The sequence below is a fragment of the Diprion similis genome, chromosome 4, assembly GCF_021155765.1.
Source record: "Diprion similis isolate iyDipSimi1 chromosome 4, iyDipSimi1.1, whole genome shotgun sequence".
NCBI classification, from domain to species: domain Eukaryota; kingdom Metazoa; phylum Arthropoda; class Insecta; order Hymenoptera; family Diprionidae; genus Diprion; species Diprion similis.
The window spans coordinates 15,377,794-15,393,306 of NC_060108.1; the positions used below are offsets into that span (position 1 = coordinate 15,377,794).

General features: G+C 42.5%; 1 protein-coding gene across 3 annotated transcripts in view; it reads right to left on the reverse strand.

Annotated features, from left to right (window-relative positions):
- LOC124406022 (E3 ubiquitin-protein ligase MIB1) overlaps nucleotides 1-15,513 on the reverse strand; it is a 240,064-nt gene that overhangs the window by 173,523 nt on the left and 51,028 nt on the right. For all 3 annotated transcript variants that reach the window (XM_046881331.1, XM_046881330.1, XM_046881328.1), the window contains exon 9: nucleotides 14,510-14,661. In XM_046881331.1, the coding sequence (XP_046737287.1) occupies nucleotides 14,510-14,661 (152 nt within the window). The remainder of the gene's footprint in view (nucleotides 1-14,509; nucleotides 14,662-15,513) is intronic.

Below are 15,513 nucleotides of genomic sequence, written 5' to 3' on the forward strand. Positions count from 1 at the left end.
GCAAATTGAAGCGTTTCAAAAATTCCTTCCCGCATCCTTACGCGCTGCACCTTACCCGAACATCCTTTCAAGTTCGCACAAAACAAGGAAAACCCCAAAAAGAATGCCCGTTTAAAATGACAATGAAAACGTTTATTAAACAAGTATTTCCATGATCCATTTTGCAAATTTGTCCCACCAATGCGACGTTTTTGTTCCTTCGCACCTGCGGCAGTAACCGGCCGTCATCCGAGTTGGAGAATAAAAAGTGTGACGGTGTTTCTGATGGGGGTGGAGAGGGAGGAAGGGTAGCACCGAAGCCGTGGATTACGTAATAACTAGAGCACGTTGTGGAGGGATGGGGTGTGCAGTAGAAAGGTAATAGTGTCGGTGGCACGGTGCTTAGATTATAAATTATAATAATTATCCCCAAAGCCATCCGAACCACGTGGGTCACCACGCGCGGCATGCTGTCGCCTTAAACTTTCCACCGAAGGTCGCAAAATTTGGCATTCGCAAAAGCGCACAACTTTTTGCACCCGGGGTACACGCCAACCGGTGTCTCTACCCTCATATAATACCTAAACCCACCTCGCCGCCATTCAAACTCTCCTAATTCTCGATTCCAGCCTCTATCGACGATTCTCTTTGAGAAGAAGAAGAGCTTTTTCGATCGAAATGGAGATGGAAAAGGGAAAAAGCATATTGAATTCAACGATCACAGGAATTAGATGCTTCGCATCTTGTTCAAGAAATCAGTGTTTCGATGTAACCACTCAGTTCAAACCCAGTTGTCGGATTCAATTCCGACGACTACTCTAATTCAAAGGTACGTGAAACATGCAATGAAAAATTGATGATTTCCATACAGCAGATCGAGACTACAATGTAAACGGTTCTCCAAAATACAGTCGCTACATTTCCTAAAAACATTACCAATCCTCCACCACGACGCACGCGTTTCCTGCGAACCTATAACATCTAACGTATATGAAGAGATAGATACTCACGGAGCTGGAGGCAAGGAGAAGACCATCGAATAGGATTTCCATAGATATACGTAGATGTAGGCAGATGTGCGAAGCCACATAGTGGAACTCGCGTTGGTATAATGTATGCATAAAGTGAAACTAGTCTGGCCAGGCCGTGTTCAGCAGTACTATGTAGGCGTGTATGTTGTACGTTCAGTGTGTTCTCAACGAGAAGTCAGAACTCCAGTTACTATCGGCGTGTACACCAAGTATAAGGCGAATTGCGCCAAAGTTTTTGCTCCAGCTAATATACCTGTATATGTATACAGATTTCCTCCAGATCGCAGCGGAAGTTCTATTCGGGATATCGAGAGAATTGATCGAGAAATGGAGGCAGTTATTATTATTACGTGAGGTACGCGAAAATCTGTACATTTTCTGATTATAATAATATACGCGCGTTGAAGAGGTTCATCGCAATTGTGAATTACGATAAATAAAGGATTACTTTTGTTCCGACCTCGGAATAAACGGATTCTAAGAGGTTGCGACGATCGTAAGAAGTTCCTTGAAAATTGGCGGTAAGCCGTTTCGCACAAAGCTTTTTTCTCTAGTCAATTTTTTTCCACCAATATTTGTCGACGTAAGAAAACGGATATTCTAGATACGGAGAAAACAAGCAAATTCGGCAGTTTGGGATCGGAAGCGAATGACAGGGAGCTCCTCGACGTGTCTTTCGGCCTCGAGGGTAAACAGAAGGGATGCGAAAAACACATTGGCAGGATGGGTAAAGGGCGGGGACGGGCGAATAGTAGCTGGTATAGACACTAAAGCTTCGTCGATGTGTGTGCACATGGGTATGTGAAAAAGGCGCACCCGTCGTGCCATTGGCGCCTACTAAAATATGAAAATATTTCCTCAAATTTATCTTCACCTATGGAATCGGCTCTATCTCTTTCCCGAGGTCCCCGCCGGGTCGGCTCTCAAAAGCTCAAGCGAAAAACGCTGTCCTCCCGGCGATCGGACCGAAACTTTAACGTTGATTTATACCTCCTGCAGGATAGTAGAAAGCAACGCGGGAACAGAATCTCGTGTTCAACACTCAAGGTATCAACTTTATCCTGCCTGAAAGTTTAAAAAGTTTCTTCTTTCTTTTTTTCTTGAATCATACGACGAATTAAGGTGGAACGTATCTTTAACCCGAGGAGGATTTATACCGAACGAAAGGTTCGCGAAGCGCGGCACCCTTCATCCGAACTTCACGCACTTCTCTTTCCCTCGTCCTCTCTTTCGTCATTTTTTCTCTCTTCCTTCTTATCGACGGAAAAGCGTCCAATCAATTCTTAAGGTTCTTTTTTCGAAACCAGCCAATTTTTACGATAAATCTACTAAATCTTCTCTGTCTCTTTCTTCATCTTTTCCCTTTTCCTTCTTCGTTTTTTCTCTCATTTGTGAGAGGTGGGCGTGATGAAACTTTTTCCTATCCACTTTTTAAAAGCGCATTTCCAAACTTCGTATCTTGCAAGAATAACGGGCTAAGTATAAAAGAACTAACGTCAGGGAGCTGCCGGTGCTGCTGCTCTTGAGTAGAAAACGAAAGAGGATCGAGATCGTGAAAGAATCGCGAATTCTTGGGAAATGAAGAAAATAAAATGGCTCGACCATATCTCAAGAGCCAAGAGCGTGAAACTGGATAACAGCGGTTAAACAACAACAAAATCCAACCCTTAATATTTATATACCTTACTTATAAGCGTGAAGATGGATGGAGAGCTCTTAATCACCGTTAAGATACTTCCCGAAAACTTCCCTGCACGTGCAGACACAAAGGGATACAAATACAGAAGGCGAGATATTCGAGGGAAAAGAATCTCAAGGGTGTTTTGAATCCCGAAATTGGCACACGATCCAGTTCAGCGTTTTGCTTCGCGTTCAAGGAAAACCCTGCTAACCTAATTTTAGCATCGTAAAAAATCTCCACGGCGTATCGTATTTTCAAAAGAACTTGATCCCACGTCGGGTAATTCAAGACTTGCAAAATATTGACCCGTTCCCTCTCACCTCGTCTACACCTTGCTGCCTCTGGAGATTCTCCCTATCGCTTTGTGACTAAAAAATAAAAATAATCCAGCAACGTTTCCTTGTAGAAGATATCCTGAAACGACTGTAACGGCACACGGTCGACGATTGGAAAAATCGATTATACAAATGAATCGGAAAAGAATTCCCAAACTTTTAACAACCCTTGTGTAAGTATAATTGGATGAAAGAACAACATTTTTACTTCAACTTTTTCTCAGCCAATTTTTTCCGCGAACCGAATCGAACCCAACAAAGAAGACTACTAACGAACAAAAGTTGTTAAAAATTGTTGCATCTCTCTTTAAAAACTAAATGAAACCCGATGTTCGTGTATAATATTTTATAGTATTCGTATGAGAAAAAGTTAAAACTGTACAAGTTTCGAAACCCCTAAGTGTATCCATAATATCCTGTGCCCGTGTATCCTTTGGGCACAGGATCAGCCGACTGACGTAATCGGGTGAAAGTTTCGCAGCAAAGACACAGCGAACGATTAAGAGCTCGTTTGCAGCTGCAGGCATAGCTGCGCGAAGTGTAAACTTGAAACTGCAAACTGTAAGCCACGAATCGGTAGGAAAGAGACAATATCTGGATGTCCTATACTTTATACGGTGAGCTGGGTACACGAGGCAAGGAGATTTGGAAAACATCACACTCAGCTATATCCTCGTAAGAGGAACGGAAGCCAAGGGTAGGCATCGGGTGTACGGGTACACGAAGATCCTACAGGGTACAAGGGAATGTCTGCTAATCCTTTACAGGGAATTCAAGTGATAAATTCTGTAAATCCAGGTTCGGGCACGCCCACGTTTGCACTATTACTAGGCGGAAGGAAGGAAGGAGGAACCCTTTCGGCCTCTTCGTATCCGGCCAACACCCGAGTCGGCGAGTCTTTGGAGTTGAGAAAGCGAAGGAGAAGAGGAAGAAGGAAGGAGTGGAGAAAAAGTGGAAAACTCCGATTACAAAGAGTCCCGCCCTCCATCCCCCGGCAACACCACCCTATCATCTCCTTCGCGAGACTTCGTGTCTTGGATTAAAACTTTGACACTTTGTTACCCCCGGCTTCTTTTTCCCCTTCGTCGTCATCCCGATCCCTTCACCCTCCCTCCTCTTCGGACGGCTTCCGCTCAGCGCGACGCGGCGGCAGCGGAGCGAGCCAAGTGTAATCCCGGCCTTCCGGTACGTTGGACAAATTTCAGTTTCAGAACGAATTTTACCTCCTGACGTACGTAACGTAACCTCCCGCCTGGAATTACCCCGCGACACCGTTATGCCACGGGCCCAACTACATGGCTCACTTATCGCTCACCCTGTAGAATGATATCGGCAAAGCGTCGTGTCGAAGCTTTGCCAGCAATTACTATTGAGAAGGAGGGAAAAGGGGGGAAGGTTGAGCAGCCTGCCAGAGATTTTGGATATGCGGATAGGCTTATCGTTGAAAGTTGGCGGGGATAAGATTTTCGAGAGGAAAGATAAAGGGGGGAAAACATAGTGGATGAAAGTCAAGAATCCCCTCTTTAAGGGCGTTTCCAAACCGTCGGCGTCTCGTGATCAAAACCCGTTGAAACTATGTGTCGTATAACTTGACAAGCTTTTAGGTGAAAGAATCAACGGTTACAGTGTAGTAACGCGAACGAAACATATTTCCAGGAGTTTTTCTTTACTCTAAATAACTTAATATATGAAAGCTTATCGCGATAACGATAAACAAAAAAAAAGTTACAGATATATGCATGAATGCACGCAAACATATGCAAGAGCAGTAAACGCTGGGTTATTCGGTTTTGAAATCAATTCGAGACGGTGAATTACTGGAAGCAATCGACTAGACTGGAGGAAAGATTATCGCCTCTATAAAGACGCAATTTCGCCATCAATCGCTAATCCTCAAAGAAGAATTAGATCCGTAGAGAGAACTAGATCTAGCGAAAACTGGCTTCGCAAACTGCAATCTATCCTGCAGGGGCGTTTCTTTAAAATCTATTAGCTCCAAACGACCCTTGATCAACTTCTGATTACGGTCCAGACTCGTAGATACATTCAATCAACCTGGATACAAATACCGGATACAAGTATCAAGGAGTATATATTTAACAGAAAATACGGATGAAAATTCTCTCATTCGATTAAATAAACTACAAGACGCGAGGTTTCGTGTGTTTGTGAATCTGCAAGCTGACACTTGAGTTACAAAAACAACAAATTTCGATAACTGTATGATGGGAAAATCTCGCAAGACGGAAGACGTGATAAGTCCGTGAGAATAATGATGCTTGAATGTTTTCTCCATATTCCATACGGCTAATTGGTTGAAACTTTGCGAGGCAAAGTATGAATAGAAACGGAATACGGCGCATGAAGAGAAAATAATTAATGAGAACTAACAAACTGACTCGGTCTGTACATTTAAATACCTTGTGAACGCGCTAGACGACAGTTATAACTGCAGTCCCCGTTCCGTCGACGATAAAGTATGCAGCCCGTAGGTAATAGCATAAGGCATTCCTGTTCGAGTAAACTTCCTTCTAAAAACTAGCTAACTGGGTTTCGGAGCGAGTAGGCACTTTGATCGTGCCCCTTAAACCCCGGGGTGTTTTCGGGAATGCACGTTTATTACGAAAGCCACGCGATCCTACCGAGTTCCGCTTGTATACTGCACATTCTACTGTACTTACATAATCCAAACCCGCAATTAGAATCGTGCCGAAGCTAAGTCCTAATTTGTCTGCATATTTTGGATTGAATTTCTGGTAAAAATGTTCGCCAAATATATTACGAATCGTCGTAGAGTCTGTTTGCCGAAATGAATTTTCCTTAGTCATTTGCTTTTGATTTGAGTGAAGGTATTGGACTTGATGGAGAAAATTATTTAATCCAAGGATATTACGTGGAGCAAATCTATACCGTCGAAGGAACTCAAGAATGGATAATTATGATTCGAGCATAGCCGTTAATTTTCCACAGAATAGATCGTTGAAAATACAGATAAAGAAGAAACGGCGGTGGAATAGCGAGTTGAATAAAATGAAGACAAAGCAGGAACGTAGACAAAGGGAGAGACTGGTTAGCGTCCGTACCTGCCTACGTCATCGTGTACAACGGTTCTGCAGAGAATTGGAAGCAACTATCCAATTTCCGAGGGAGCTGCACAGAGAACGGGGCAGAGAAAAAGAGAGTGAGGGGAGGGGGAGAGGAAGGGGTCGAGTAGGAAACTCGGAGGGGATGATGGCGGGGGACCGAACCAAGTCAGCTTAGCGGCCCACTGACCCGGAAACTCTATCCCTACTCCGGAAGCTTTGGAAGATTTCGCAAACGCGACGTCATTTCTTGCCCCGTCTTCCTGGGCGTTCGCAGCAGCTGCCGAGTGATCCAAATTGTTAAATCAATCGAAGAAAAGTAGCTATATGTATACGTCGTGTCTCTTCGACAGGGGGCAATCGGCGGCAAATTCCAGTCCCGAACATTGAATGGCCAAGTGTTTCTGTTGGTTACTTTCTTCTTGTTTTTTTCATATCCGACATTTCATTTCGAGTAATTTTTCATGAACCGTAAATGAAATTGTGGTCACATGACGACTTTCTGGTAGCCTGTGCAGCTGCCTGCGTCATTCCCTGAGAGGAAGGTTGTGAGATAATTTCCGGTTGGACCTTGGGCTAAAATTGATGGAATTCTGGGTAATATTCTCTCGGGGAGTGTAACGATACTCCAGCGGTTGTAAAACTGTAAACTTTAGAACACCACGAGGCAATGGTATAAATAATTAGGCGGGTTAATTTCAGAGTTTCGGTTGACTGAATTGGTCCCAGCGATACGAGCAGGTATAAAATGGGGAAGAAGCGGGGCTACGAGCTCTGACAAAACAAATTTAGTTTGGAAAGTGTGAAAAAACGATTCTCTGTGAACTTTCTCGTAGCTTTCATTATTCTCGACGTTTAAATTTCACCCCTTCCTTTATTTTTTCTGTGCGATTCAAATAACTGCCTGCTATTCGCTACAGGTGCGCGACGTCACGTCGATAAAGCATCTAGCGGGGATTCCTAGTACTGAAAGTGTCAAATGAAAGAATATTAAGGTTAATTTAGGTTATGAAATTTAATTTCAGGTAATTTCGATATATTTCACACGTTTAAGATAAGAGAAGGAAAAAAATCGAACCGTAATCGTTAATCGAAAATTAATTCTTCAATTTATTAGGTTAGGAGGTTGAAAGCTTGGAAGAAATTTCTTCGTTCAAAGGACTCGACGGCGATGAAATACTTGACGCGGGTTTCACAAAACGCATACTTTTGAACAATAAAGTTAAGGAGTCGGGGTTGAACCAACCGTAGCGCTGATTACCTTGGTTCTTTAGTAAACATAACGCGAGACTAACTGGCGACTGTATAGAAACGTCTATTCGTCGCGGCACGTTTGCATACGCAAGCTCTTACCATCGCGAAAGATCTGAAATCTGATTAGAAGTTTGTCGGAGCTGATTCTGCAGCGAGAGCTGGAGCTTTCTTGCCCCGGACTATACACGTAATTATCGCTAATTTTCCTCGGCCGCACGGTTACTGGAGTTAGTCGAGAGTCTTCTCGTTCCCCTGTACTTTGTTTATTTCCCTGGTTACACGGGGGTTATCAAGATGGTGATTCGTTAGCGTGTAACGCAGAAACGCCGCGTCGCGTCGCCCCGCGGCAATGTAAACCGGATGATGTTTAGAAAGTCTCGATACTTCTCTCTTCTCTCGCTCTTGAATTCATCCCTCTATTATCTGCGATCGCGAATTTTCTGAGCAGGGAAAATAGGAGAAACGGGAATTGGAAACAGGGATGAGTACCGCCTCCAAACTCGGGAATATCTCCTGTCCGACCATCCGGAAGGACTCGTGCGGTGCAGCAGCAGCCGCAGCCACGGCACGTCGTCTCGGGGTTGAGATATATGTACGCCGGGAAGAGCGTCGCTCTCCCACCGAAATCCGATCCCGATATGCTTCTCGAGCTCGGATATGGGAGGAAATACCTCAGGCTCGCCAGACTGGAGGAAGAACCTTGTTCAGCTTGATAGCATTCGGGATCACCGCGCGCTAATACCTTGTCACGGCTCTACCCATCAGACCAGAATACACACACATACACAGATATATTTCTTAATTATCTTCAGAGTTTCGCGACGCTCTTATTTTTTCCTCCTCAAATACGCTGTTCTCGATTTATCATTCGCCTGGATACTTTGCGGCGTCGACTGAATATTGAATATCCGTTAAAGTACCTTTTTTTTTTTTTTTATCAACAAAGTGGTATTTTTCAATTTGCATCAGTCTACCACCGTTGAAAGAAAAAAATTAGTAAAAACAACGATAACGGAGTAGAAAATCGAAAGGAATCCAAATAGAACGATATTCATGACCGGTAATTCATACTGACAATACAGACCGAGTGACTAAAGTCTGCCTGTTTAAATAATAAGGCTATCGAGTCGGGTATAACGTGCAGTATGAGGGGAAAAATATCCTCGCCTGTCTTTTTCGCGATGTAACGTCGGCGCCAAGAGAGTCACGATAATGCAATTATGATCCGTCGAGCTCTTGGCGGCGTTGTTGGAACTTTTGGGATTAGGGATGCAAAATGTAGGACAATACATGAATACCTAATTCGTGCAGGCGCGAGTGCTGCCTCGGTGGGAGTGGTGGTCGGTTCTGGTCGCTCCAGGGTTCGCAGCATCGGTGCTTATAGCCCTGCGTGATGTTCACGTGAACGTGGATACAATACACAGACCGCCGCGCCGTGCGCCGCCACCCTGCAGGGCAAGAGTTACTTCCAAACGATTTCGCTCTCATCCGATTTAACAAGAGAGCTATTATAACTCCATATAGATCTAACGATGCTCCCGAGTCCCGGTCCAGCCTCGGGATGCCGGGACTCCTGCGCAGCTATTAGAGTTAAGCCCTGATCCTACTCGTCGCGTCGCGTCGCGTCGTCCGAGTCGACACAGGCTGAATATCGAATCGGTATATTAATCCCCGTGTCTACGGGGATGAAAATTGTTTATGGATTAGCATCATTCTGGTGTCTACCTACACACATGTTTTATATTTACACACCCATAATGCACGTTGACGTTGCGACGTCTTCGCGCTGCTTCGTTTACTCGCAACTTCTCGATGCCAAAGTGACAAAATGATAACTGCATGTGTTTCAGGGTGTTTCGTTTGGAAGCAATATTTTTTCTTTCTTCTTGTTTTTTTTTTTTTTTTTTTTTTCTTACGAAAAATAAAGAAGAGTATATCTTAAATTAAATTAAATTTTAAAGGATCGCCGATCTCGGAATTTCGGAGGTTTTTTATTTTTAATAACGTCAGAAAGATATAATTAAAAAAAGAAAATTTTTAATTGTCATCACTCGACTTCAGCCGCATCTTACAGAGAATTAAATTCTTTAGGTAAAAGGGTGATTTGAATTTCTACTGTAAAGTCGATGGTTTAGCTACTAAAGACGTTTTAAGATGAATTTTTACATAAAATCGACTTTCGAGCCGGGGAGCTTATAAGTTTTGAATCGTTTGAACTACAGATTTCACTGAATAATGTAGAGAATTTAATTCCCTACAAAATACTTCCAAGATCAATCCCATATCATTAAAGAGGCCAGTGTAGCTATTTAAAAAATAATAATAATAATAATAATAATAACATATTTCGAAATCGACGATTAAGTGGCACTCTCCGAGTTTCCACGTTATTTAAATCGGAGAATTTCAAACTTCGACAGTGTCCTTTCAAAATTGGATTCAAGAGACATTCTTGAGCGATGATTTTTCTTTTCTTCTGTCTACGATTTTTTTTTTTTTTAGGCGGGAACGAAAAAAGATTTTGCCTCCAAACGAAACCTCTAGTGCAATGTATGTATTTTGTCTCTTTCTTTTATTTTGTATTATTCGATTATAAATCGGATAAACTTTTTTCCGATACAGAATATTCTCATTACACGACAGTATTTTGCCAGAGAGATTGCCAACACGGAACGAACGAATGTATAACATAGGTGTATGCGGATAAAGTAAACGCCATTTTAAATCGAGACCGGCGGTAGCGGTTGTTGATACCGCAGATGCATAGCGTTATGGATGTACGCCGATAAATATGCATGAAATAACGTGAAAAAAAATTCTTATTTGTAGTTTTTTTTTTTTTTTTTTAATTCGTTTCTTTTTCTTCTTCTTTACACCTTTTTTAACATCATTTCCATTTCATTTCGCATGCAGCACGACGCGGCGTATTCAAATTAAGTATTAAAATACAGAACAGTTCTTTTTCATATTACGTTGGTTTTATTATTATAATATCCTTTCATTACGTTTTTTTTTTTTTTTTTTTTTTACTTTTTTTTCGTATTACGATTATCATTATTTGTAATTTTCCTCCCGTCCTCTTTCTCATCCAACATTTATATCTTTCCATGCTTTTTGTTGATTAATTTCTCCTCATTCCCCCACGTCCCACCCTTTCGTCTCGCTTTCTCACACCCTCATTCTTTCACTCATTCATCTGCATGCATTAAATATACGCACACAATCACCAACTCGAGGCATCAAGTGTCAAACCGGAAGTAGGTCCGTAACAAATTGTTAGCCACAACACTGGCCGAATCCGAGTAAAAGTAAAATACGAATAACCTACATAGTTTTGGTTTTTAATGAAAAACTGTACATTGTGAAGGTATAGTATACCTGCAGGTAATATTAAGTTGACCAATTTTTACCCTCGTCGTTTTTAATGCGGTTAAGATTTTTGAACGACTCAATCATCTTTTAAAGCCCGATTTAATTTTTCTCCCCTAGAGTTTAAAACTTTTATTTTTTTTTTTTTTTTACTCTTTTAATAAGCCCGTTAGTGTCTCAGAGACGCTATATACTGTCACCCTGCGACAGAAGTTTAAGCAAAATTAAAAATCGCGACGTTTTAAATTGGCCGATTTAAAGCGGAATTTCCCATAGACTGTAAATCATCGGGATTTAGAATGTCGACTAAATTCATCCCTCCATGCCTGAGTGGTTTGCAGTTCTAAATAATGCCCTATTCTATCGCAAATACGTAACACGAGGTGTTTATTTACTAGGAACGGGGCGCGGTAACCACTTTCAAGCGACCACAAACGGCGTTGCCATAACTCAATTTTAATCACAGTGAAACGCAAACTTTCCAGCTATCGCCTAGCGCATGGCGTAGGGAACAGAGGCGACACACGCTGCACCGCGGCTACTGTCCTAACAAAACAAAGCGAGATTAAGCCGCGCGAGGCTATGCCGATGGCAGTGGGGGTGGCAATCAGAGTCCGCTGCAAGGTAGATCAAAGGGATGCTCAGACAGAGAGCGTGTCCATCTATGGGCCACGACACGTGTGGCTAACGTAATCAACCACCTGCCCACGCCGTTCCGGAATTCTCACGGTGAAACGCGTTTGTTTTTCTCCCTCCTCACTGTTTATGTTGTTGTTGCGTTGAAGTTGCCTTGAAGCTGCCGTTAAAAGGCAAGTCGCTTTTCATTTTTGAGCATAATAAAATTTGATAAAAAAAAAAAAAAAAGGAAGAAGGAAAGATCCGACGAACGATAGAGCGATCATAAACTGGGTATCGCAATCGTGGAAAACTTTTCTTTCAATACGTCCAGACTGTAAAATATTTTTTAACATTTTTACCTGGTTTACCGTTTGAGTAGCCGGAAAAAAAAACAAGTACCATAGAAACGACGATAGGCGTCACATGAAAAGGATTTCACGAATGTTGAAACTGATGAAATTCAGTTCTGTTTATTAAATTGAATGAAAATAAATGGAATCAACTTGGACCAAATTGAAATTGATCACTAGAATAAATTCGAATTACAGCACGAAATCGAGGATTATTTTCTTCAATTTATTCCAGAAGAATGAATTAATATTTTTTAATTCTGTTTTTCATACATGTCAATATTAAATATTCAAAAATATTAATTCATATTTCTTAAATAAATTGAAGAAAATGACCCTTGATTTAGTGCACACAAAGTAGTATTATCCCTTCAAAAGTTGCGTATATTTCCTTTATTTCGCAGGCTTCTAGCTCTTGAAGTAATAAGTATCAAGTATTCTTGCATTTTAGTGATTTCAATTACCTCTTCGTATACACTGAAATTTTGAAGAGAAAAAACGTTATAATAAAATATTTTTCACCACAACGCACACGTACGAAACATCGAAATAAAAATGAGGAGAGATTATCGTCAGACGATGAAAAATAATCGCGAGACTGCCCCTCGATTTTGCCCGACGACGTTTCACCCCGCAGCGTGGAGCGAGTGTATCCTGAAGGACGCGATTCAACTTCGACCTACAGCATAAGATAATGATAAAGGTGACAATTTTTCCATTCCGACAGTTCAGATTGGAGCCCCCAATCCGGTCGATGACGATTTTGCCGGATTCTGCCGGATCCTGCCCTCGTCCGCGACAGCTGAGTAGGTATTTGGATCAGAGATCTACGCAAGGGGTTCGCTCGGTCTCTGTCTCTTTGATTTGTCGCCTGCCGGCTATTTTCTGCCTAGCCAAAGTGGCCGCGTCGTCCCAAGGGCGACGGTGATGCCACCGAAGAGGACGGAAGTGACGTCGGTCGTCCGATCGCACCACATTCCTGAAATTGGATCGGTAAATCAAGAGCGACCGTTTTCCGGGCTAACGCTCGATTCTCACCGTCGTTAGTAGGTAGCATAATAAACAGAGTTGTCGAATACATCCTCGGTATATCACCGGTTGCACCGTATTGTTTCCTATTTCATTCCAGCGCTTCAAGATGGCTGATATTCGGATTATTATTCTTCCAATTTGTTCCCGTCATCGAATCCTCGAACTTGAGTCGATGATATTCCTGATCTCCGTGGTCGCCTGCATACTTCAATTTCGAATACGAGTACAGACAGATACGCAACTGATCATCTCGTGAGGAGTGATGCATGTAATGACGTGAATTCCATAGATCAAAGGCAAAAAAAAAAAAAAATTACATCGAAACTTGTATTAATATCAGTAAAAAAATCTTGCGAAGAAAAAATCTTTCGTAAAATTGTATTTGCTTTGTGCATCCGCACCGTTTAAGGGGGAGGAAATTTGGCATGATCGTTTATTTTAAACCATATTTTCTCCCTCGGTATCTCCCGACTCCTTCTTCAGCTTTGTTGGAAAATTGTCAATTTCCGCGATTGGTCGGAGTTCGCGAATGGCTTTCGATGGAATTCGGTTCGGAGGGAGAAACGATATTCTGGTTTGTCAATTTCGGAAGTGGACGTCATACCCTTGGCGAGGTGAGGCGAGGCGGGGGTTGTTCCAGGGGTTGTAATACCTAACGACGGCTGTGTGAAACTGCGATCGTAGCAAAACTAGAATTGGACGTACGGCAATAACATACGCGGAGCGTTTTGAGCGACATCCGCATCCTTTGTTTCCCCGGGCTGGTAATAAAAGAAGCACAGAGAAGAAGAGGGAAAAAAAAAACAAAAAAGTAAAACAACGAACAAAAAAAAAACACAACAAAACACGGGGTAATAGAAATAAAAATGAACAACGAAGCGTGGCGTAATATCGCAACGCACAGCAGCTACGCCCTCTATACGCACATTGCCTCATATAACTGGCCAAAATTACGTGCACGGAAATAAATTCCTCGCACTGGCAGCGGCGGATTATTTGATTACTTGAATTTTATTGCACTTTACCAGAGGATAAAGGAGGGAAATTTTTTTAACTGCCCTTCGCAATCGGGGTTGTAGTGTGAAAAAAACTTTCACCACAAAACATTAAATTTTCGATTCAATTCACGATTGGCGAGAGAGGAATACTTTCCTTCTCTTCCGCTCAATTTGTCCCCGGAAAAATTGCAGTTATTATAATGCTTATTCGACTTTACATCATCCGTCGAGTGAATAACGTCACGTAATAAGGTAGAATTGGAGCGCCTAGTATCGTAAAGAAGATATCGAAATCACCGAGCTAATCAAAGCGACGGGATAACTCACGAAATTAATTTACCGCCAATAATCTTTTCCATAAATCTAAGCTAGGGTATAATAGAAATTGGTAAAATTGATTCGTTCCGACGATTATATACCGTCGCGTCGCGTCGCTCGAACCGTTCCTTCAAATTTTATCCTCAATCGCGGATTGGACTCGGGAAGTAAAATACTATAATGACGCCCGATGAAAGAAATTCCAGGAGCGTCTATTCAAGCTAGTATAAGAAAGGTTCAAGCACCAGGGAAAAATTGGGAAAGCTGATCGCGGCGTAGATCAGTAATGAAATCCTTGCAATTCCAGGCTTTTGATTGGGATAAAAAAAAAAATCGTTCCCTACGTCTAAATTCGAGTCGCGTCTGCACAACGCATCGACGCCATTGCTTCTCAAGCACTGCAGCATATTCTCGGTTAAAGTAGACCGCGGTGTTGATAGAGGAGAGAGGCAGAGACTTACCTTGGATTTCCACGTAGAGCAGCGTGATGTAGCGCGTTGAATCCATTGTTGTTTGTGAGTGTTATGTCAGCCGCATGATCCAGCAACAGAGCCAGCATGTCGTCCCGTTTCTTGGAGATGGCGTCGTGAAGTGGCGTGTCCCCTTCAGAGTCCTGAAACAGACCAAGAAACATATTGGTCTCGGTATAATCGACAATGACACAAGTAATTAAGAAAACGTTAGAAAGCGGGCGAAGTCTTGAAGAATAATTTCTGGAATATCTGGGTTCAAAAATCGAATCCGAATAACAAAATCCAAAGTTTCCTTTTCTTTTTCCCGAAGGATAAAATGTGTAAATTATAAATCGGTGAAAAGTTTAACGGGGGTGAGGTGAATAAAGGGGGAAAAAAAAAAAAAACAAACAGAAAAGAAGAATAAAGTTCCAGACTGCGCGGCAGGTGGTACGAGGGAAGAATTGCAAGGTAGAAAAGAAGTCCGAAGACCGAGGAACATTGCCAGCTCGAAACTTACAACTTGCAACCGGCAACCGGCAATTCGCAATAAGAATAAAAAGAGTTTTGCAGTAGAGGACGAGAAGAGGACGAGGGTCGCGGCGTCTTAGCGAGAGCGAGTGAAACTTTAAATCTCGGGATCGAACCGGATATACTGCAGGCTGCACAGGAGAAAAGAAAGTTGAAAATTCTCCCCTAAACTGTAAGAGAGAGTAAGCACCTATCGTTCCTGCGCCTGCCGCGCATAACGAACTTGCATCAGCTTTTCCAAAGCCTCGCCGTGCAGTCGCTGCACTACACGGAATCGGTTTCGAGTCGCGATCCGCGATGAAAATCCGAAAACAGGGCTCGTCCATTACGGGGATGAACAAGCGGTGCGAAATGTGGAAAAGGGAGTAAAGTGGGAAGAGGGAAGAGGGAAAGAAACGCACGGGGAAATGAACAAACGGAAAACGGGGTTGGTGGAGGTATAGCTATAGGTCGGTATACAGGGTGTCGTAAACAATGCTTGG